The sequence below is a fragment of the Adiantum capillus-veneris genome, chromosome 5, assembly GCF_014529385.1.
Source record: "Adiantum capillus-veneris isolate H3 chromosome 5, ASM1452938v2, whole genome shotgun sequence".
Taxonomy (NCBI): Eukaryota; Viridiplantae; Streptophyta; class Polypodiopsida; order Polypodiales; family Pteridaceae; genus Adiantum; species Adiantum capillus-veneris.
In genome coordinates, this window is record NC_140935.1 from 63,734,461 (window position 1) to 63,757,498 (window position 23,038).

At 45.2% G+C, this 23,038-nt stretch overlaps 1 protein-coding gene across 2 annotated transcripts in view; it reads left to right on the top strand.

The window, feature by feature from the left end:
• The first annotated feature begins 7,493 nt into the window (after window positions 1-7,493).
• The window catches only part of LOC147457433 (uncharacterized), a 62,373-nt gene continuing 46,828 nt past the window's right edge, over window positions 7,494-23,038 (top strand). For both annotated transcript variants that reach the window (XR_015188106.1, XM_086512327.1), the window contains exon 1: window positions 7,494-7,846. Coding sequence is in view for 1 of the 2 variants with exons in the window: in XM_086512327.1 (XP_086368453.1) it covers window positions 7,720-7,846 (127 nt within the window). In the remaining variant the exon portion in view is untranslated. The remainder of the gene's footprint in view (window positions 7,847-23,038) is intronic.

Genomic DNA, 23,038 nt, shown 5'->3' on the forward strand with positions numbered 1-23,038 from the left:
AACATCTCTTCCTTACCTATGATGGCACCTTTGGAGCTATAGACAAAGTCTTGGCATTCATTCAACAATTCGATGTGGCGTTTGGAGGTGAGGGCTTCATCGAGTCCTCTAAGCTACGCCATGTAGCTATGCATTTTCAAAAGTCCGCCAGGCAATGGTGGCCTAGCCTACGGGCAAATGGTGAAGCTCCACGAACATGGAAAACTTTAAGAGCTTCCATCATGAAGCAGTTTTTGGCTACCGATGTCAAAGACGAAGTACTCACCAAATGGTGAAGCTTGAAGCTCTCTCCCTACAAATCTATCCACAAATACGTAGATAAGTTTTGGGACTTACATATCAAAGCCATTGTCTTCAAAAAGATGGATTTTGGAGAGCAGAAACAATAATTTTGTGCGGGTCTAACTGAAGATATGGCGGAGTATGTTAACTCCCAAAGGACACACACCATATCTGCGGCCATACATCATACCATGGTGGCTTCATGAATCAATTTCCAACAAGGGGCTAAGAGAAATCTTCAGCCCACTGAGAACAAGGACCGTAATAACGAGCCTAAGGGGAAGGAAATTGTCCAAAAGTGTCCTAAAGGCAACACCAACAACAACAAAGCTAAGGAGAAGGGGTTTTATGAAGGCAAAAATAAACTCTCTCTTGAAGAGCTTGAGCATTACTGTAAAGTTAATCATTATTTCAAGTGCGGGGAGCAAGGGCATGCCTATCATGCTTGCCCCCACAAGAATACACGAAATGAGCCTCCTAGAGATACCTTGGCCAAAATCCAAGAAGAGGATGCTCACCACAAAGGATCTCTTCTATGCCATGCTTGGGGAAAGGTAAGAGAACATGATGCTTTTATTCTGTTTGACCCTGCTTCTACTCACAATTTCATATCCACAGAGTTGGCCACCAAGTTAGGCATCGAAGCCTATGAGATAGTAGATGTCTTACCAGCCGATGGTGCTTTGCCTCAGTCACTCCCTTAATTGGGAAATTGAGGCTCCATGTCCAAAGCTATGTGGACAAGGAGGACTTCTTTATCTCTCCTCTCGAGCACGAGGATGTAATCCTAGGGGCACCATGGTTTGATCGCATGGCTGCCAATGTTAAATTCCCTGAAAGGCAAATCTACTTTCGGTTCATGGAAAAGATATGTACATAGATGCTAAGGAGTTGGGTAACACCATACCCATTGTATATACTCAAGCTTTCAATAAGTCAATAAAGAGCTCTATTTCTGTGTACATGATTTTTGTTAAAGATTCTCAAAATGCTTTAGTAAAAGAAAACATAAACAATCACAAGGAATTAGAGTTATCCAATTTTCTTGAAGGGTTTCAAGATGTTTTTATTGTCGACATCCCTTGTGAACTACCTCCTAAACGAAACAATGATGACCATGCAATTGAACTTCTTGCAGGAAGTTCACCGCCTAATAAACCTCCTTATAGAGTTTCTCAAGCTCAACAAGAGGAGATTATGCGGCAAGTGCATGAGTTAGTTGAGAAGGGCATGGTTAGGCCTAGCTCATCTCTATTTTGTTCACCCGTCTTATTAGTGAAAAAAAAAGACAGCACATATCGTATGTGTGTCGACTGTAGAGCACTAAATAGGATCACTATCAAGAATAGGTTTCTCGTTCCACGGGTAGAAGACCTATTTGATAAGCTGCAAAGGTCGACCTACTACAATAGGATTTACCTAAAAAGTGGCTACCATCAAATAAGGATAGTTCATCAAGACATTGTAAAGACTGCATTTTGCACTACGTTTGGTCTTTACGAATGCAGTGTCATGACTTTTGGCTTGACCAATGCACCAGCCACATTCAACCGCTTGATGGAGAAGCTATCCGGGCCTCACCAAACCTTTACTGGAGCGTTCTTTGTTGATATAATTATCTATTCTAACTCACCAGACGAACACAAGCAACACCTCCAGGTAATATTTCAAGTCTTATGAGAGAATAAACTTTACATTAATCGAAAGAAAAGTGAGTTTTTCTTTTAAGAGATTCAGTATTTAGGTCGCATTATCTGTCAAGATGGCATCCAAATGGATTCATCAAAGCTAGAGGTAATAAAAGGATGGTCTAATCCAAGGAATCTACATGAATTAAGAAGCTTTATAGGTATGTGTGCATACTATAGACGTTTCATAGAAAAGTTCTCACAAATCGCAAGACCATTACATGACCTAACAAAGAAAAACGTTAGGTATACATGGTCTGCCAAGGAGAACAATGCTTTTGAAAAGCTTAAAGAGAAGCTTATCTCTCAACATGTGCTTACACTACTGGATCTCTCAAAGCCATTTGAGGTCCAATGTGACGCTTGTGGTGATTGCCTTGGAGCTGTTTTGCTCCAAGAAGGGCATGCCATAGCCTATGAAAGTCGAAGGCTCGACCCTGTTGAGCAAGCTCTAGGCATATATGAAAAGGAACTCCTTGCAGTTCTACATGCCTTAGACTCGTGGAAGCACTATTTATTGGGGACTCCTTTCATTCTGCGATGACGGATCACCAAAGCCTTAAGTACTTCATGATGCAGATCAAGCTCTCCAATGAACGAATGAGGTGGGAAAATTTCCTTTCGCAATTTCATTTTCATATTGCTCACATTGTTGGCAAGCATAATCAAGTAGCCGATGCACTCTTAAGACGGCCGAGAGTGAATGCGATTTCCATAGCAACTCACATTGATCTATCTTCTATGATAGGTGAGTACGCTATTGATCCCGATTTTAGAGATGTGATTTCAGCTCTTGCATTAGGGAAGAAAGAAGAACCATTTACCTTACAAGATGGTTATCTTCTCTATGGTAATAGACTATGCGTTACTAACTCACTACATGAGAAAGTAATGTATGAATCTCATGCTCCTCCTTATGGGGGGCATAGAGGGATTTATTCTACCCTAAAAGGGATTGAAACGTATTTCTATTGGCCTGCCATGAAAGCAAACATACAAGAGTATGTTTCTAAATGTGTGGTATGCCAAAAGAGGAAGTTTGATAGAGGGAAGCAACCTAGGTTGCTTCAACCTTTGCCAATCCCTAATTCACCATGGGAGAGCATATCCATGGATTGCCTAAGTCTATCCATGGGAATACGGGAATATAGACAAATAGTAGACATGCTCAACAAACAAGCTCATTTTATACCTGTCAAAAAGACTATCAAAGCCCATCAAATGGAAACCCACTTCATATCACAAATCTTCAAATACCATGGCTTGCCGATGTCCATAGTGTCGGATAGAGATCCTAGAATGACCAGTAATTTTCGAAAGGGTCTCTTTGAGAATTTAGGTACAAGGCTAAACTTCTCTTCGGTCTATCACTCGCAAACGGATGGCCAAAGTGAAATAGCTAACCTAAGAATCCTTGATCTACTAAAAGCCTACGTAAAGGAAGTAGACCAAAGGTCCCAATGGGAGAAGTACTTAGCCTTAGTGGAGTATGTCTACAATAATATTGTACATACCTCCACGGGAAAAGCACCTTTCGAGGAAATTGAGGGAAGATCCAAAAGTCTTTGCTACTTAAAGTACACGGGAGTACCTTCGCTGCAGATGAGTATAGCCAAGTCCTACAAGAATCTTTCCAAAAGATTAAGGATGCTATCTCTATCTCACAGCAAAGGCAAAGGCTGCTGCTGCTGATAAGCACGGAAGTGCCCAAGCCATTAAAGAAAATGATTGGGTCTTGCTTAAATTTCCCAAGGCACAATTAAGGCACACGACAGGCAAAAATCCTACGGGACACCAAAAGTACTATGCTAAGTTAGCAAAAAGGTACTATGGTCCCTTCTAGATTCTTAGACCATTCAATGAGATGGCCTATCAACTCAAGTTGCCCAATCATTGGCTCATACACAATGCTTTTTATGTGAGCCTACTAAAGCCTTACAAAGGAGATCCACCTCAAGAACCAACTATTGAAGACCCACCGGAGATCGAGGACCAGGAAGAGGCGCTGCAACCCGAGTCCATTCTCTGACATGAAGACAAGGTATTGAGAGGCGGTAAGATTATCCGACGGTATCTTATTAAGTTTAAGAACTATCCTTTTGAAGATGCTAGATGGATGCAAGGCATACAATAAAAGGATAACCTAAACCTTTGTCAATGCTTACAATGCTTCCCTAGAGTAAGCAAATGTACAAATGTTTAAAATGAACAAAGTTTTTTTTGTCTTATAAGACTCTCTTTTTCTTTTTGTGCACAAATGTTAAGTAGTATGCATGCTTAGGATCAAGTTTGTAGAGACGACATCTTCCAGACACCAAGTAGAGCTTGTCAATCTACTATGGAAGATTGATAGGACTAATGCGCAGACATGCTTGCGGCAGCTTAGGCTCTCAAGTGCCAAATGGATTAGTCATCCATTTTGGAACGATGTCGTAAGGTAAGATAGGGATCCTCTACCCGCTAGAAAAAGGACTAATGAATAGGCTTTATCTTCTCTACCCCATAGTCGAGGACGACTATTATTTCAAGAGAGAGGTAATGTCATAATAACTAATATCTAATTCTCCTAAACGATTTTCTCATGTTAAATTGATCATTTAATATGGGGAAGTACCAGGGGAGAAAAAGCTAGAATATTGGTTAAGCTAGAAGACCGGTCACACTAGGGATCCAAAGGGGGGCCCATCTACAAAAGAGCAGTGTGCAACAATGGGATTCGAAGACCCTAAGGTTCAGCCCATTAAAACTTCCAAAATGCTAAGGTTCCAAAATTCAAAGGTAAGGTCCAATGGTCAAAACCTAGGAAAGATTGGATGCTTGTGGAAAGACTCAAAAGTCTTCCTACATCCCTATCTTGGAAGGGGCGAGCCTTTCTTGTAGGGGATGAGAGAGAAACACACACACACACACACACACACACACACACACACACACACACACACACACACACACACTCTAGCAGGCTCTCTTTACACAAAGGTAATAGGGGACACATGTTAGATCCCTAGCCCAGGTGCCCCCAAGATGCATTCAATTCCTATTGGATGGCCATAGAGGTGGACCAATGAGAATTAGGCTAGAGTACATTTAGTTTAATTCATTTAAAACACTTGATAAAAGAACCAATAGAAATTAAGCTCTCTAGAAGACTATTGGACAGTCTTCCAAGGGGTCCAATGAGCATTCAACAGTCCAATGAGCATTCAATAGCCCAATGGTTTGCCTAATTCCTATTGGCGAGAAGACTAAGGGATCCAATGAGAGTTTAATTGCATTATTTAATTACCTAAAGCTCTCACAAAAGGGGAAAGAGAGACACATGTCACAAGGCTATCACTTATGCTTCTTAATTATCATTGGCTAAGCTTTGCAGGGTCCAATGGGATGCTAGCATGAGTAAAATGCAAGAGGGGTTGACCAAGAGAGAGGGGGGTTTGATTTTGGCAAGGCATCATCACACACACACTCACACTCACACAATCTCATGTGTGAAGCAAAGAAGACTCTCTCTCCTTCTCAAGCTTTAATGGAAAGCTCATCATCTACTCCAAGCTTGTGAGAATGGAGGCCTACACCAACAACTCTTGGTTTTGTGATGCAAATCCAACCAAGAGCCAAGCTCCAATGCATGCTCATCTCCTCTACCATGCTAATTACTAAGCTATGCTAAGCTTTTATGAGTGATTATGTGAGAAGATATACTTCTTTCTCGTAATGCTCCTTCTTCCTCTCAATCGACTCTCATACCCCGTTAGCTCTCACCATCTTCGAAGGTGTGTGAGGTCTTGGATCTGAGACCCTGAGGGAATTGATGTTGTGTTTTATAAGTGTGAGCATGGTGCTTGAAGCTTCCATCTTCATTGCACCAGCAAGTTATTGAAGGAACACAAAGTGTTGTATTGTAAAATGTCTCCCTTGATGGGGGAAACCTATAATACAAAACCTTTTGGAGGGGGGACCGGCTCCATGTAAATCCGGTCCTCAACTGTTGTCAATAGCTTAATTTCTCTCTCTTTTGAAGTATTGTTCATGCCTATCTAACTAGGTGTTATGCCTTTTGTTGCTCTCTTCATCCAAGCACTTCTGCTATGCTCATTAAGAATCTATTATAATGAAATGCTCACTATGTTTACGCTATTTTCTGCTACACACAAGTTACTAGGCCATTAAATGTTACACGTTCCATGAGATTTGGCAATCATTGTACTTTTGGTTGAAAATTTGTCAGAGTTTTGTTTGTTTTTTCAAGAAAATAAACCATAAACCATTCACAACGAGTCTCAAATCACTTCAAGTAACCTTACGAATCTGCTTAAGCTTCCTTATATATGAGAAAATGAAAAAGTAAGATGTAGTCCTTTTCAATAACTTGTTAAAGTAGCCTTCACTTTTTTGTTAAACCACAAAGGAATGTACGTGACCAAATCACATTAAAAGAGAATGCTTTCCCTTGTTAAAGGAAAAAGTAACCAATAATTATTGTAGTGTTCAACGGTGTGGGTATGCCTCTATTGCTGCATCATGTAATGTCTTAGTTTGTAAAGTGGTGATCTCCTGCACTGAGAGTCCTAGCATGGTTGCTATACATAGACGACCATAGGTCTCCTCTGTATAAATAGTCTGTATAAACATAGTCAGTCTTTGGTGTAAATGTATAACGGTTATGTGTCCTCCTTCTTGACACGTGAGTTATACTATACTAAAAGGAGAGTGAAAGTGTCAAAAGAGCATGATCCATTGCTACACCCATTGGTATGGGACCTACTGTGAAATCCTAAAGGCAGGGAATGAAGCTCGGTTGGGCCATGACATAGTCCACTATGCAAGCCCCATGCCTATGTGGGAAGCAAGTAAACCCAGCAAGTGTGGGAAATTGCTGTAGGCCAATAAGTATGGCCTATCCATGTGAGGCCCCCATTTCTATTAGATATCTCTCGTACTCAGTGTACTCCTCATCTCTCAGTATCTCATCTAAGGTATCATAAAAAAATGTATGATGATTTCTTGTGTGAGCATTAAAGTCCCCCAAGAGAACGATGTCACCATTTCTAGAAAACTCCCATATGTCCTAGCCTATTGGAGAGGAAATGAAGGATAAGTGCCCTTTCCTTTGAGGTCTCCCCATTGCTTCCACTTTTCTTAGTGCCCACTCTCCAAGCCCTCGCATGCATAGGCTCATTAACCCATATCATAGTCATGAACTCTTTTACCTCTTCATCAACATTATCTTGGTCTTTGAAACCATAAATCCTCACCTGTAAGGCACGTGCCACACACGCCTCCTTTGTTCCTCTTCTAGAGTCAAGTTAGAGAGAGAGAGAGAGAGAGAGAGAGAGAGAGAGAGAGAGAGAAGTTATTCGTTATATATTTATTATTTTTTACAATTTATATTATATTATAGTTTTTCCCTGAATGTAGAAAGCATGACATTTTGATCGCTAATTAGGCTAACTTGTTATATTGATTAAACACTGGTAATCATATAGATACAAAAAGAGGGAAGGGGGGAGCGGAGGGGGGGGTTTTCGTTGAGGCTGAGGGCTGTTATAACTTGGTCACTTCAGCTTATTCTCTCCACGAAGCTCAAGTCAATCATAGTAACGCTTATATTTCCTGTCGAGATCGCTGAGAATTCGGCGTTCACTCTCTCTGCTCTCAAAGCGCACCAGTAGCTCGCTTATGGACAAGCGGTTTCTTGTACTGCAGTACCTTGCTGAGAGAAAGCTCCTCGGAGCAGTGTAAGTCGAAAATGAGGGGCTCCGCAACCCAAGCTATGAAGAGGACCGTCCACAGACTTAAAGGTCTTGTGGAAGAGGCTAAGAGACGCACGATTCTTTGGGCTATCTTCATTGCTGGGTTCGCCTACCTGCTCTCTTGTACGCCCTCTACACTCATGTCACGCTAGCATATCGTTATGATCTTTCCTTTGTTTCAAACTTTCCATGATTCTCCAGCATAAAATGCAATGAAATTTTGTAAGTATGCATCGGCAACAGCGGAACTTGATCATGTTTAGGTGGATAATGCCACTTCCATTTAATTTCTCTTCTGACATTTGCATTATAAACAGTTTTTAATGTGATTTAACCAGTAGATGACGTAACTATGCATTGTTCTATGCTGAAGCCCCACCTGCGGATCAATTCACACAGCGAAATCATTGAAGCAGGGTCTATCAAAGATTATGAAGATGTGTGTCGCCATGTTCTACTATTGACTATGGCAACATGGAGTGTTTAACAAATATGAAGCCAAGTTTGAATGGCTGCCTGTACTTAGTAGCAAGAGCTTAAATACCGGCCAATATGGAGCCATTCACCATCTTACATATCTTCCAAAAAAGACACAATAGAAGATGCGCAGTCCATGACTGTTAAGATATTTCCAAATGCAAATGCTGCCACAATGGAGATGACCTCGAATCCTATAGTAGATAGGGCAATGGCGTATGTAATGCTCCTCTGCATCTGGGGCTTCATTTGACAAATTTAGCGCGTGTGTTGGTCTAGTGATACAGATCTATGTCTGCTCGTGTGTATCTACAGTTGACATTGTGTACTACACATCTTGCTAGTAGCACCTCTTTTCCTAGAAAAAAGGTGAGTGTCCATATGTCATGAGCGAACAATAACTGCAGTCTCTGAAGCATGGAGAAGATGCTCCTGATGGAAGGCCATCTCGTCCTAGCTCGTGCTGGCATCAACCAGTCCTCTCTCGACATCTATTGGTGTGAGCTGTCTAATGTTATAGCTGATCTTTGAGTAGCTCAAAGGAAGAGGTGATTCATTGATAGAATACTAGAAGAGTGGCAGCTTTTTGTATGAAAGCTAGTAGCTCAAACCAAGGTGATATTTATGTATACCAGCATGAAATATCACTCTCTGCCAGTTATTGAGAGGACTTGAATTGGTGTAGCTCCAAACTCAATTTTGACGGAAGCCTTCCTAGTGATCATCTTGAGTATCTTGAGCCCATCAATCATAAACCATCATATGTGTGACATGGCCTACCATGTAGTCCATGGTTGGCCTCCATACATTGAGAGTGAAATGTAGAGATATCCTCTCTAGGCCTCCTCAAGTTGCATATCCTTGTGGCATGTAGGATATTTGCAACCTCTCATTGAGATGGATTTAGGAAATAGTGTACTGTGAGACTTTTATATGACGGTAGCTCCTCTTCCTCATGTGCACTACGATAAGGACCATCATCCACTACATCACCATCAAGAGATCGCATCACTTTCCTGAGTTAAGGGATAGACGGAGAAGAGGGACAAAGAACATCCGTGTTAGACTTGGAGTCAAAGTTTCCCCTTTGCTTCTTCGAAACATGGATTGCGTGCGCACGCAGAGAGAGAGAGAGAGAGAGAGAGAGAGAGAGAGAGAGAGAGAGAGAGAGAGAGAGAGAGAGAGAGAGAGAGATGAACTGAAATGAAATGATATAATAATGTCTTCAAAAGGCCAAAATGACATATGAGACGGAACCGCTATAGAACTGCATCGTCACCTTGAAAGGTGTGGAGCGATACTTCTCTTGGCCGAGACTCAAGAAGGACGTGGACGATTTTGTACATAGTTGCTTGGTATGCCGGAAGGTCAAGTTTGACAGGCATAAAGCACAGGGATTGTTACAGCCTTTACCCATTACCACCTGCCCCTGGGAATGTATTGCAATGGATTTTATTTTTGATCTTTAGAAGACAGAGTGGGCACGATGGTATCTGGACTGTTATTGACAGATTTAGCAAGCAAGCTCATTTCATTCCAGTGAAGAAAACAATCATGCCGGATCACTTATCGAGAATGTTCATTGCCAAATATTCAGACTACATGGTATGCGTGAGACAATTGTCTCCGACAGAGATCCCAAATTCACGAGTTTGTTTTGGAAGGCTATTTGAAGAGAACATTGGCACACGATTGCAGTTCTCGTCATCTTTCCACCCGCAGACAGATGGGCAATCTGAGATTGCAAATTCAGTGGTATTGGATTTATTGAAGTCGTACATTCTGGATCAGAATACTCAATGGGAAAGGTTTTTACCTTTGGTGGAATTTGCTTACAATAACACCTTTCTCTCTTCAAAGGGGAAGGTGCCATTTGAGATTATTGAAGGTGCTACGAAGGTTCCACCCTTCCTAAGCACGAAAGATAAGATTTTTGGAGCCGACCAGTTCACGTGGGACTTGGACTTGGTCCGGGAGGCTTTAGAGAAATCTCAAGATAGATATAAGAAGGCAGCAGATCGACATGGTCGCGATTTGAAATTAAAGGAGAACAATTGACCGCTCTTACGTTTTGAGAAGGCATGCCTAAGAAAATGAAAATGGGAAAGGAGCAGCTTTTTCCAAAGCTTAGCATGAGATACTATGGACCTTTCCAGATAAAAGAAAAGATAAATGATGTCTCCTTTAGACTGAAGCTGCCCGATACTTGGAGAATTCACAATGCTTTTCATGTGAGTCTCTTGAAGCCTTTTAAAAGCGATGTGCCCGATGATGGGGAGCCAGATGAGCAACCCGAAGTGGACGAAAGCGAGGAGAGTGATAAGGCGGTTCTTGGTTAAATTCAAGAACTATCCCGCATTTGATGTGAAGTGGATGGAGGAGGAGGACCGGGGCAGATACTCCTCAGATTGTGAACCTTTACCTTGAAGCATTCGGTTTAGCATAGTCTACTTCGATAGAACCCCGATTTCAACATGGGCGAATCTAGTGCAGTGGGTATGCACAAGAGGGGAGTCACTCCGCTCCTTTGTCGACAGATTTCCTTGATACCTTGATTTGATATAGAGTCACTGATGTCCCTTTGGGTTTCAAGGATACTGATGAGCTGACAGTATTCTGTTGTATGACTTTATGATTTGGAATTCCCGATAATGAAAATGATACTGCTAGATTTGTACTTGGCTTGTTTGAGTGCAGAAACTAAGACGAAATGACTGCAACATTTCGGGTTGATAAATCTCTATAGACATGATTGCAATAAGGATTAGTTAATCGGGCATCTGTGAGGTCCCGATTGGATCTAGATGCGATTGCTAAATATATTGCCTGATTAATCATGGTGTGAGATTTGGAATGATTTTAAATATGATTTGTCATGTATTATCTTGTGATGACTGTGGATTGGTACGTGTGGTAGATGTGTTGTGCCTAGTGTGTCGGTACCAACACAAGACAGTTTATGGCCTCTGTCTGTTTTGCAAGCGTAATCGAGGGCGATTGCAATGCTTTAAAGAGGGGGGTATGTCACAAATGGGTGACGTGGCTGACAGTATGGTTCTCTGCAATATGCGCCGATAGGTTGACGTGGCATCCGCACGAAAGTCTCGGAAATTGTGGCACAAATTCCGCTGACATTATGACGTGGCAAGCGTACGGACAACAGTACGGAATTTCCTGCTTTTGCGCTGGGTGAAACTTACGTAAGCTGAATTGGCTGGCAGCTTTTGGATAATTGCTTTATTTTTAAAGCTTTTAAAGATGAATGCTTTTGGGGCTTTGCTTTTGCGCATCCCTTGTAACCAATAAATAAGTGGGCAGGGCCTCACTTCTCAGAGCATCTGGACGCAGAGTCTGAGAGTGAGAACCCTCCCACTCTCTTGTACTTTAAACACAGATTAATACAAAAAGAAATACCGAAAGGGGCGCCAGTCTTTGGGGCCAATATCTCTAGGCATGGAACTTCGCCGGGCCGTGTCGAATCAAGTGTGAATTGTGAATTGTTTTGAAGTGAATCTCTGCTGTGCTGCGATAGAATCTTGACTTGGAGTGTCCAAGTTTGTTACAGATACAATAGGGACGAGCTCGCCCTTTAGTTTTACATCAAGAATAATTTTTCGGCCCTTTTCATTTGTCAAAGTTGCTTTCTTGGCCCAATAGTTGACTACAACGTTGTTCTTATGGTACCAAGGGACTCCTAGGAGAACGCCACACCCTTCCAAAGGCATGATGTAAAAGCCCTCGTGCCCTAAAGATCCCTGACAATGCAAACGAAGTTTGCCAATGAAAGGAGTAATGGCTATATCCCATCCGGGTGCTGCTAGAACTGCCTTTGCTGGTGGTCCCATCCTGTCGGGTGTAATCTCGAGCCGCGCCGCCAATTCAAGTGAAATGAAGTTGGCCTTGGCTCCTCCATCAAAAAAGATAAGGGCTTCCTAATCTCACTTTGCCCCAAGCTCCACAAAGTTATGTACTTTCATCTATCTGGCTTGGGTCAGTTTTCATGCAATCCGGTCCAGTCTTGCTTTCACCTTGCCTTTTCTGCCACGTTCCTCTGCTGCTCTAGAACTCTCTGGCTTGTCTTTAGTCTGTCCTTGCAGTGCCTTATTGGGGCACTTTGCGGAGATGTGCCCTTGTGCCCCGCAACCAAAACACTTCCCCTCTTTGAGATAGTTAGCCCTTTCTTTTTCAAATAGTTAGCCCTTTCTTGAAGAGTCAGTCCTTCTTTTCTTGGGAACTCTTTTCTTTCTACTTTCATTGTTGGAGGTTTGTTTGGTCTAAGTCAAGATCTCATTAGTGGGGTAAGTCGAATTCCCCAAATGTATCGCACAAACTGCTCGATGAAGGCCAAAGCCCTCGGAGCATCTTGGAATCCAGAAAAGGATTCAAAGTTTATCGATTGTCCACCTTCTTTAAATTCCTTTGTTTTCTTGCTCTTGTCTTCGAGGAAGTCATATTGGTTGGCTCTGTAGAAATCTGAAGTGCTTCTTCTTTGCATAAAACATGTGGTGATCGGAGTCCGAACTGTCAGAGGATGACGACTCCTCAGAAATTGGTTGGAATCTGAGTTTCTTTGCCTTTTTCTTGCTCTTTCCGAAGCTTTGCTTTTTGCTCCGCTTTTTGCCCTTTCTATCCTCCTCGCTCGAGTCGGAAGAGCTAGAAGAACTCTCAGAAGAAGAACTGGGCAGTCCTTCAAAGCGTACATGCTTCTTCTGCTTTCTTGCATATGCAAAAGAAGATTGACGGCCCAAATAACAAGGGTAGTCAGTCCCCTTCTTGCACTTTTTCAATTGCTTTTTCGAATTATTCTTCGTGTCCAAAAGCTGACTGATCTGGGTCTGAACCACCTCGTCTTGTAAACATCCTTGGAGAAGGTCTCTTGATTGCTGATTTGATTGGTGGTTCGGTGGCTTTCTGTCATTGAGTGTGCACTTCAACGATGGATTGTTGAGACAAAAAATTTGCAAACTGAGGATCTTTAGCAAACTGAAGCATCTGCTTTGTGCACTCATCAACCTGTTGTCGACGTTGCATCTCTTGAAGTTTATACTGTGTAGGCCAGGGTGGCCGGTACTCATCTTCTGTTAATTCATTTAAATCTTCTGCATGGTCTCCTCCCGCCTCAGTAGTTGCAAAAGAAGTCGACTGATTCTTTTCGAAATCCATAAGTGTCGCAAGAAAAGGGATCGGATTTCCCGGAATAAGAGAAATCGGTCGTGCTCAGATACCACTGTAACAAACTTGGACACCCAAGTCAAGATTCTACCGCAACACAGCAGAGATACACTTCAAAAATACTTCACAGTTCAAAGAGAGTCGACACGGCCCGGTGTAGTTGCGTGCCAAGAGATACTGGCCCAAAAGACTGACGCCCCTTGTGGTATTTCTTTTATATTAATCTTTAAGCAAAGTACAACCGACCCGCAGGTGCTCGCTCTCAGACTCTGCGTCCAGATGCTTTGCAGAGTGAGCCCTAGGGTCACTTATAAATATTTATAAGGGCTGCTAAAAACAGAGCCCCAAAAGCTTTCAAACTCAAAAGCAATTTGATCCAAAAGCTGCCAGCGCAATTTACGGATTCCGTACAGTTTTGCCACGCTGGCATGTCAGCGCAAAAAGCGGAATTCCGTACTGCTGCCACGTCAGCCTGCCAGCGTGAAAGGCGAGCATCTGTACAATGCCACATCAGTAGGCCGTACGCTGCCACGTCAACGATTAGCGTGAATCATGGGCTTCTGTACAGGCCAGTCAGCGTGTGTCTGGGCACTGCCACGTCATCAGTTTGTGACACTAGCCCATCATGAGGGATTGGATCTGTGAAGGGTCTCTCAGTTGCTGGCGGCTGCCCTAAAAACGCAAGGTTCCCAAAAACCCTAGGTGGACCGAGGCAAAAACACTGATCAACCCCTCCTAAAGAGCTGCCTGCCCATGGCAAACGCTACCCACAGTGTCACAAGATGGGCACCACGTGCCAATGGTGGATCTGATACAAAGTCAGAGTAACAAAATAATCTAACAACAGTACAAAACAAAGATATATACTATGGGGTCCTAAGTTGATCGATGTGAACCAAGCAAAAGACTAAGCAAAAAATAGGCGGCTTGTTGGGATAGCTGAATCACAAGAGATCTAGCATCGGTTGTTGGCGAATCTCATCAATTTCCTCCATGGTTAGTAGTCTGACCGGGCGTCGTGCATGCCTGGCCAGCGTGCTCCGAATTTTCTGTCGTAGCCTCCGTCGATGCTGTGTAGTTCTTCGCAGTCGTGAGTGCCTGGATTTCCCTTGTTCAATCGCTCGGTCAATCAGTGTATCCCTGGTGTGAGACGAGGGGGAGCTCTGCTGTGGGAGTGGCTCTTGCGGCTGTCCTGTGTCTGCTCTGAAGAAGTCAGTGATCCGTCTTTGAGACTGGCTAGCCTCGCCATTCATCAGGCTATCTCTGTGTCTGCGCAGCTCGAGCAAGAACAAACCGAAACATCTTTGATCTTCGTATCCCATGACTCTTGAGAGTGGTCCAAAACCTTCTCTGAACAAGCAATGGAAACGGCCTCATATCTCGTAGTAGACGGGGCAGCGGCATGTATAGTGTAGCTCTGTCTCAGGTTCCATGTTACACAAGGGGCATGTCCTGTCCTCTGCTGGTACTCCGCTGTATCTCCCAGTCTCAATCCGCAACTGGTGAGAAGATGTGCGTAACTGGCCAATAGCACATCGTATCCCATGAGACAAGTGGGTATCCATGTATCTGGGTCTCGCCACAAAACCATCTTCCGTAAGCTGGAGAAGGTGGTCTTTGTAAAAAGCCATCTTCGTGCCCAATTCCTGTGCTGGTTGTATCCATGTCCTTCTGGTGTCTAGCTGGGTCAGGTCTTGGCGTATGAGCTTGGTGATCTTTGACTGTGTAAGGGTGAGAGATGGTGCATCCAATGAGTAATGGAATGGTGGCAGCCTTGACTGTGTAAGGGTGAGAGATGGTGCATCCAATGAGTAATGGAATGGTGGCAGCCGGTCTATGCTGAACCCATGTGCCTGAAACCATGATGTCATCTCCCCATACCAGCATGTTGTATCTCCTTGTATGGCTAACTGTCGAGAGGATTCAAGTGCTATGCGAGCATATCTGTCTCTAGGAAGTTCCCATGTGCGGTTTATGAAGGAGACGGATCTGGTGAGCGCCTCCACCACAAGTGGGGGGGCCGCTAGCTTTGCTCGGATAATGGCCCATGGTACTGATGCCTTGGCTCTAATGAGGCGTGAGATCATAGAGACGAGAGGTTTCTCCATTTTCCCCCATCCGTCTGAGCGACCTGTCCTCCCGTGGTGATCGAGTGAAGGTCCCCATATCTCGGTTCCATAGAGCAATGCTGAAGCCACCAAGGTGTCAAAGAGTCAGAGCTTCGTCCGGGGCTCTTGAAACTGAACCTGCGAACACATCCTCTCCAATCTACCCAATTTTGCGTGGGCTCTAGTAAGTCTGGTTTCTGCTGCTCTTCTGAGTGAGAATGTAGGTCCGCTAAAAACCACTCCAAGGTAAGTGTAAGCGTCTGTGTATTCCACAGTCTCCTGGCCGTATGTGAGTGTAGGTATTGACCTCCTGATCCACTGTGGGGTGGTATTAAACACCATAACCTTGGTTTTACCCAGGTTGACAGACAAACCACTTTTGTGGGCAAACGTATGCAGAGCATCCAATTGACGTTGCATTCCCTCTGGGGATTCGGAGATCAACACTATGTCATCAGCATATAACAAAAGTGGAATCCATGTCCCTGCTAACTGAGCACCTTTATCCCCATCGCTGCCAATGTAGTTAGAAATCTCATCCACATACATACCGAAAAGAGTGGGAGAGAGCGGGCAGCCATGCTTCACCCCAATAGTGGAGTGAACCGGTGTAGAAAGTCCCTCCGGGGTGCGTACATGCCCTACTACTGATCTGTACAATGCCATGATCCCCCAAATGAGTTCTGTGGGTACTCCCATTTCTTGTAATCTGCGCATCAATCTAGCTCTGGGTACCGTGTCGAAAGCTTTGTGGAAGTCCACAAAGCTACAATAGATCCGTCTCCCATGAGATCTGCCTTCCTCGATGATGGCCCTGAGTGTTAGGATATCGTCAAGAGTAGAGAAGCCTCTCCTAAATCCTGCCTGCCCAGTTGCACGTATTCCTTCCCTCTCTGCCCATCTACTCAGCTGTTGCTCAAGAATGGATGCATACAACCGTCCCTCCGGGGTGCGTACATGCCCTACTACTGATCTGTACAATGCCATGATCCCCCAAATGAGTTCTGTGGGTACTCCCATTTCTTGTAATCTGCGCATCAATCTAGCTCTGGGTACCGTGTCGAAAGCTTTGTGGAAGTCCACAAAGCTACAATAGATCCGTCTCCCATGAGATCTGCCTTCCTCGATGATGGCCCTGAGTGTTAGGATATCGTCAAGAGTAGAGAAGCCTCTCCTAAATCCTGCCTGCCCAGTTGCACGTATTCCTTCCCTCTCTGCCCATCTACTCAGCTGTTGCTCAAGAATGGATGCATACAACCGTGCCAGTGTGTGCCCAATCATAATAGTGCGATAATTTCCAGGCTCCATGGGGTCTCCTGATTTGAAGATAGGTACGATTGTAGATAGGCTCCAAGTGTCCGGTAGGCCCTCACACATGGCATGGTTAAACATAACTACTAGAAGCTCTGCTAGTAGGTCTTTGGCATGCATGAAATGCTCAGCTACTAGGCCCTCGTGATCATATGCTCTCCCAGTCTTCATCCTGTCAATGGCTTTCTTCACCATCTCAACAGTGAAAAAGACACATGTATGTGGGCATGGGTCGGGGGGGTTGGGGAGGGGCGGCTGTCCAGGTATCGTGTACAAAGATGATGCGTACTGACCCCAAGTCTCTGTGGAGGAAATAGCAGGGGGGGGGGGGGGGGGGGGGGGCTGCTCATGAAAGAGCCGCCACGCCTCACGCGAGTCTTGACTCAAGAATAGCTGATATAGATCCTGCTCGAGTCTAGCCTAAAAAGCCCTCTTCTTCCGTCGCACCAAGCGTCGGAAGTCCATCTGTGACTGTCTGTGAGTGACGTCCCCCAACAACACTTCCCTCTGAAGTCTGGCTCTAGTCTGGCGGCACTCCTCATCGTACCAGCTGTTCTGAGGCATGCTCCCAAATTGGCGGCTCTGCTCAGGCTGGGTGTGTGGGTATGCTTCAGCTGCTGCCTCATGTAATGTCTGTGTCAGTATAGTAGTTAGCTCCTCCAGAGGTCGCCCCGGGTCCTCAGTGCATAGGCGTCTTAGATTCCGTCCATGTATACAGAGTCCGTCTCCCTTGTGAATGTGTAGCGAGTAGGGGCTGCTACTCGTGGCCTGTGTGCTGCACTGAAATGGAAGGAGATGGTCATTGACACCAGAGCATGATCCACTGCCACCCCGATCGGTCTGGGCCCAACTGTGAGATCCTCAATACTAGAGATGAGATTCGGTTGTGCCATGACATAGTCCACCGTGCTGGCTCCATGTCTGTGTGGGAAGCATGTAAAACCTCCCGCAACAAGAAATCTCTGTAGGCCGTTCAAGATGGCCAATCCATGTGCAGTGCCCATGTCTATCAGGTGTCGCCCATACTCAGTATATTCCATATCGTGTGATAGTCTGGAAAGGCCCGTCTCTGCCACATCTATCTCTCTTAGCATCTATCTCTCTTATCTATGCTCTCACCTATATCCACTGATGTGAGGCATGGATTGCCCAGGGGCTTGGTGTGTCTCAGAGTAGAAGATGATGTCTCTTCCAGTAAAGCTATCCTCAAAAGCACCCACATCAAGATGCATAGATCCATTGCAGTTCCAGGCAGCTACTTTGAGTGTGGTCCCATAAGTCTCGCACCGTCATGTGGAGCGTCGCTCAAGTATTACCACTTTTCCGTCTCGGTAAAAAGCGATCTTGCCTTTTGCTCTTGCCGCTCTAATCTCCGGCATTACCTCCTGCATATGAGCGATCTGCGAGAGGGTGAGATCGTCCCCAAGAAAGATGCCAGTCTCTTTAAGAGTCGGTCTTTTCTTCAAGAATGACTTCTTTGCTTCCATGGAGGGAAAACGGAGGATGAGTGCTCTTTCTTTTGAGGTTTCTCCACTACCTCCATTTTTCTTTATGTTGCCCACTCTCCATGCCCTTGTGTGTGTCGGCTCATGAATCCCCATCAAGGCTGTGAGTTCTTTTACTTCTTCATCCACATTGCCTTTGTCTTTAAGACCACAAATTCTCACATGTAAAGCGCGCACCCTTCTCCTCTGCTCCTCCTCTAGTGGCTGGTTAATGATGTTGTTGGGTGTGGGTGTGGGCGTTATCTCCTTGTCTTTTCCTTTCTTGGCCACCTTGATCCATTTCTCGGCTTCGTCCACCTTATGTTGGGTTTTGGTAAGAACATCCACCCAAGAAGTCGTCATTTCTTTGTGCTGTTCCTCTCCCTCTTTGATGGCCCGTACTTGTTCCTTGATCGTGTTGATTTCTTCAATTACTGAGGGTTGCAGTTCGCCCTCTTCCAGTGTGTTTCTTGATCGGGCTTCGGCGAGTTCTTTCTTGAGTGACGTGATCTCTTCCTCTTGGGTCGTCACTCGGTCTTCCAGCGTGCTTATCTTGCTCTCTTGGATCAGCACACGTCCTTCAAGAATGTTTATTGTGCCCCAGAGATTGCGGTTCGTCTTGGTGATGGTCTCCGTCATTTCCTCTTTGCATTTTCGAATGGCATCCTCTAGGGGGTCGGCTTTTTCGTTCGTCTTCCTCATGCTTGATCGCCGTCCGCAAGGGGGGTTAGATGCGCGTGTGCACCCACCCTAGCAGCGGACGCGACAATTGGGCGTGCGGGGGAGTCGTCCGCAAGGGAGTTGCTAGATGCACGTGTGCACCCCCACTAGCGATGGTCTCGGCGAGTGGTGGAGCGCGAGGCGGTACAGTTCGGGGGGGAAAGCGATAGCTATAGGTTGGAGAGAGAGAGAGAGAGAGAGAGAGAGAGAGAGAGAGAGAGAGAGAGAGAGAGAGAGAGAGAGAGAGAGAGAGAGAGAGAGAGAGAGAGACAGGGGGAGTATGGTAGATAGAGTGGGGGGGGAGGGGGGCGGGCTTTTAAAAAAAAAAAAAAAAAAAAACTTCCTACGCGTAGAGGATGGACGTCCTACGCGTGAAAGAAAAACCGGGGGGAGGTAGGGGGGGGAGACATACTACGCTTAGGAGAGGGGGGAGACTTACTACACGTAGGAGAGGGGGGGAGACTTACTACGCGTAGGAAAGGGGGGGGGCTAAGGCAACGGGCGCCGGGGGGGGGGGGGGGGTGTGGGGTGCACAGCATGGTGCCACGGGGGTGCAGCACGCGAGCAGGGCAAGGCAGCGGGGGGGCAGGGCGGCGGGCGCGCGAGGGCAGGGGCGCGTTGGTGCAGCTCAGGCAGAGGCGGGTGCGTGGGTGCAGTTTCCAGCGCGCGCGAGCAGCACAGCAGCAGCAGCGCGAGGGGCAGCACAGAGAGAGAGAGAGAGAGAGAGAGAGAGAGAGAGAGAGAGAGAGAGAGAGAGAGAGAGAGAGAGAGAGAGAGAGAGAGAGAGAGAACACGTGACACAAAGTGGCGGAATTCCACCCCAGAGAGTACTGGCCCCAAACCTTGGCGCCCTTTTCGGTATTTCTTTATATTGCATCAACACAGTACAAGCCGGTACTCCAGACTCTACACCTTCTTCAGGAAGCATGCCAGAGAATGAGCCCTAGCCTCATATTTAAAGGCCCTTGGCCTGAAAAGCAGTTACATTGAAAAGCCTTCAAGAATCAAAACTCAAAAGCATCTGGTCCTAAAGCAATGCTCAAAAGCTGCCAGCGTAAAATCCGGAATTCCGTACAGCTTCCACGTCAGCAATCAACGCAAAACGCGGAAATCTTACAGCATGCCACGTCATCAGCCAGCGCGATTTTTCGGAAATTTCAAATCTGCCACGTCATCAGCCAGCTTCGCAATTCTTTTGTGTGTGTGAGCCCTGCTTTATTTTAATTCTTTATGTCACTTGGGGGCCCATCGAACGGGGTCCCCATAAGTTGGTAGGACTTCTTCTTCTGTTACTTGTTCTTCTTAGGGTTTAGGCCCCTCGGTCGGCATATGTAAGTTGGCTCCATTCTATAGGGCTTTGACATGTCATCAGTTTGTTACATCTCCCCTTCTTGAAAGAGAGTAATCATCTGCGATTAAAGCATATCTGCAAAACAACTCAAGTTAGATCAAAAAAATTTCCGAGGGACATTCCGAGGGACAATCAATTTGCTCTTTTTGTCAAGGAGTTAGCTTCTCCTTTCGGCTCTTTTGATCAAGGAGTTAGCATCTCCTTTCGTCCAGATCGAAACTCTTGATATTCCAGGGTGATAAAATTAGCCATCACACCGAGACCGTACTGAGCTTCCACGGGTGTCTTGATGCACTAAAATTACATACCCAGGCAATCTCATCCAATTAGGAATATTTAGTGGTTGGCACATCACAATGCAAAACAAATGCTCACATATGCATGTTACAAGACATAGAAACATAAAGTCGCCGATGAACACTCCTCCCGCATAACCTAACAAGGTCTGGGCCGGGAGATATTCAACGACTCCCTCATCACTCCTCCCGCATAACCTAAAAAGGTCCGAGCCGGGAGATATAGCGGCCTTTTACAACCAAACGCCCCCCAGACCGCAGCCTGCGTCGTTTGGAGGTGCTGAGAGTAACCACTGCTGAGACTTCTTAATACTCCTCCCGCATAACCATCCAGGTCTGGGCCAGGAGTCACAACAACAATACTGCCCCCGTAAATAACCACAAGGGTCCGGGCCATGAGGATGAACAAGCATTCTCAAACATCATTTCTCACTACTCCCCCGGGAGTAAACTCACCAATCATTGAACAGTATTACAACCAGGGTCAAACAATTCAAATCGGCACCAAGACAAGTTCAAAACAGATACCATCCATTTCAAACAAATTCCAAATAGGATCACCAAACAAGTTCTCAAACAGATTTCAAACTTAAAAAGCAATCTCGACATCAATCGAGCTCGAAAAGTCGATTGACTTTCCATCCTAGAACTTGCACCAAAAATTAGGGTTAGGTTCATTCCATAAGGTCGTTGTCGAGCACAACATGGTCCATCAGCTCTTAGACAGACAGTGTTTCTTTGGCGGCGATGTTAGTCCCAAGATAGCAATCGTACTGGACCTCCAAGGTCATCTGCTCGTGAAGAGACATCTACTAGGAGATGTCGAGAAATTTCAAGAGAAATTTCAAGTTATAATCTGCTGGGGTTTCCATGGCAAGCATTTGAGGATACCCCACTTTGCCAGAAGTTGTAGTCCAAAGGAAGATGCCAGAAACCATAAAACTTCATGCAAATTTTTTTCTTGAAAGCTTGCCAAGTACTTGGAGTATGTTGCGTGGTAGCTGTAGATATCAACATCTGCATGGCACTGCTTCTGAGAAAAACAGTGACTTGAAACAAATCTGGATCCTTCTCTTGCAAGTGATCTTAATTGGCTTATGCCCTGTAAGACATGATCGATGAAGACGGGAGCGCACCCGTTGCGCAATGAAGTAAGGGTGGGAGTGCCTAATAAGTCCAGGTTGGTTGGCGAAGATACCTCGAATAAAATTCCAATAGCTCTGTCTGCTCTTTGGTAGGACCGGTATGCTTTCAGAAAAGCACACGCCTGATGCTCTGATACCATTGTCACAAGAGTGGCATCACGTGCCAATAGAAAAGAAGAGACTGAACAGACTTTTAACACTTCAATGACAACTGAACTGAAAGAGAGAGACGACACGCGACACGAAGTGGCGGAATTCCACCCCAGAGAGTATTGGCCCCAAACCTTGGCGCCCCTTTCGGTATTTCTTTATATTGCATCAACACAATACAAGCCGGTACTCCAGACTGTGCAACTTCTCCAGGAAGCATGCGAGAGAATGAGCCCTAGCCTCATATTTAAAGGCCCTTGGCTTGAAAAGCAGCTACAATGAAAAGCCTTCAAAACTCAAAAGCATCTAGTCCAACAGCAATGCTCAAAAGTTGCTAGCATTAAATTCGGAATTTCGTATAGCTGCCACGTCAGCAATCAGCGCAAAACGCGGAAATCCGTACAGCATGCCACGTCATTAACCAGCGTGATTTTCGAAAATCTGCCACGCCATCAGCCAGCTTCGCAATTCTTTTGTGTGTGAATCCTGCTTTATTTTAATTCTTTATGTCACTTGGGGCCCCATCGGATGGGGTCCCCATAAGTTGGTAGGACTTCTTCTTCTGTTACTTGTTCGTCTTAGGGTTTAGGCCCCTCGGCCGGCATATGTAAGTTGGCTCCATTATATAGGGCTTTGACATGTCATCAGTTTGTTACACACAAGGGGGCACCCTACAGGGCTGCACAACATACCTAAAAGGTCCTCTCCTATGCCCCATATATTGCCTCATAATGGCTTCCTGACCCACACTCCTAGCTCCACGACATGATAAATAGGGGAAAAATGGGAGAAGCGAAGGAATAGGGCTCATAGGGCATCAAAGGACACGTTGAAAAAAATGCCGAGGCAGAGTTAAAATACTCCCTGCCTGCAGGAGGCTACATGGCTAGGGGGAGAGCTACACATAACTAGATGTAACTTGACATGAGAAAACTACCTCACTCTGGGCGGGCACATTGTACAGCCACAAAACAGCCCTCACTGCCTATCACCTGTCCCTAGGAGATATTGGGACAGACTGGACGAATCCAAAGAGATGCCAAACTCGAACATGTGGAATCCCAACAGTGACAAACTGCTGCCTACAACACCGATCCAATA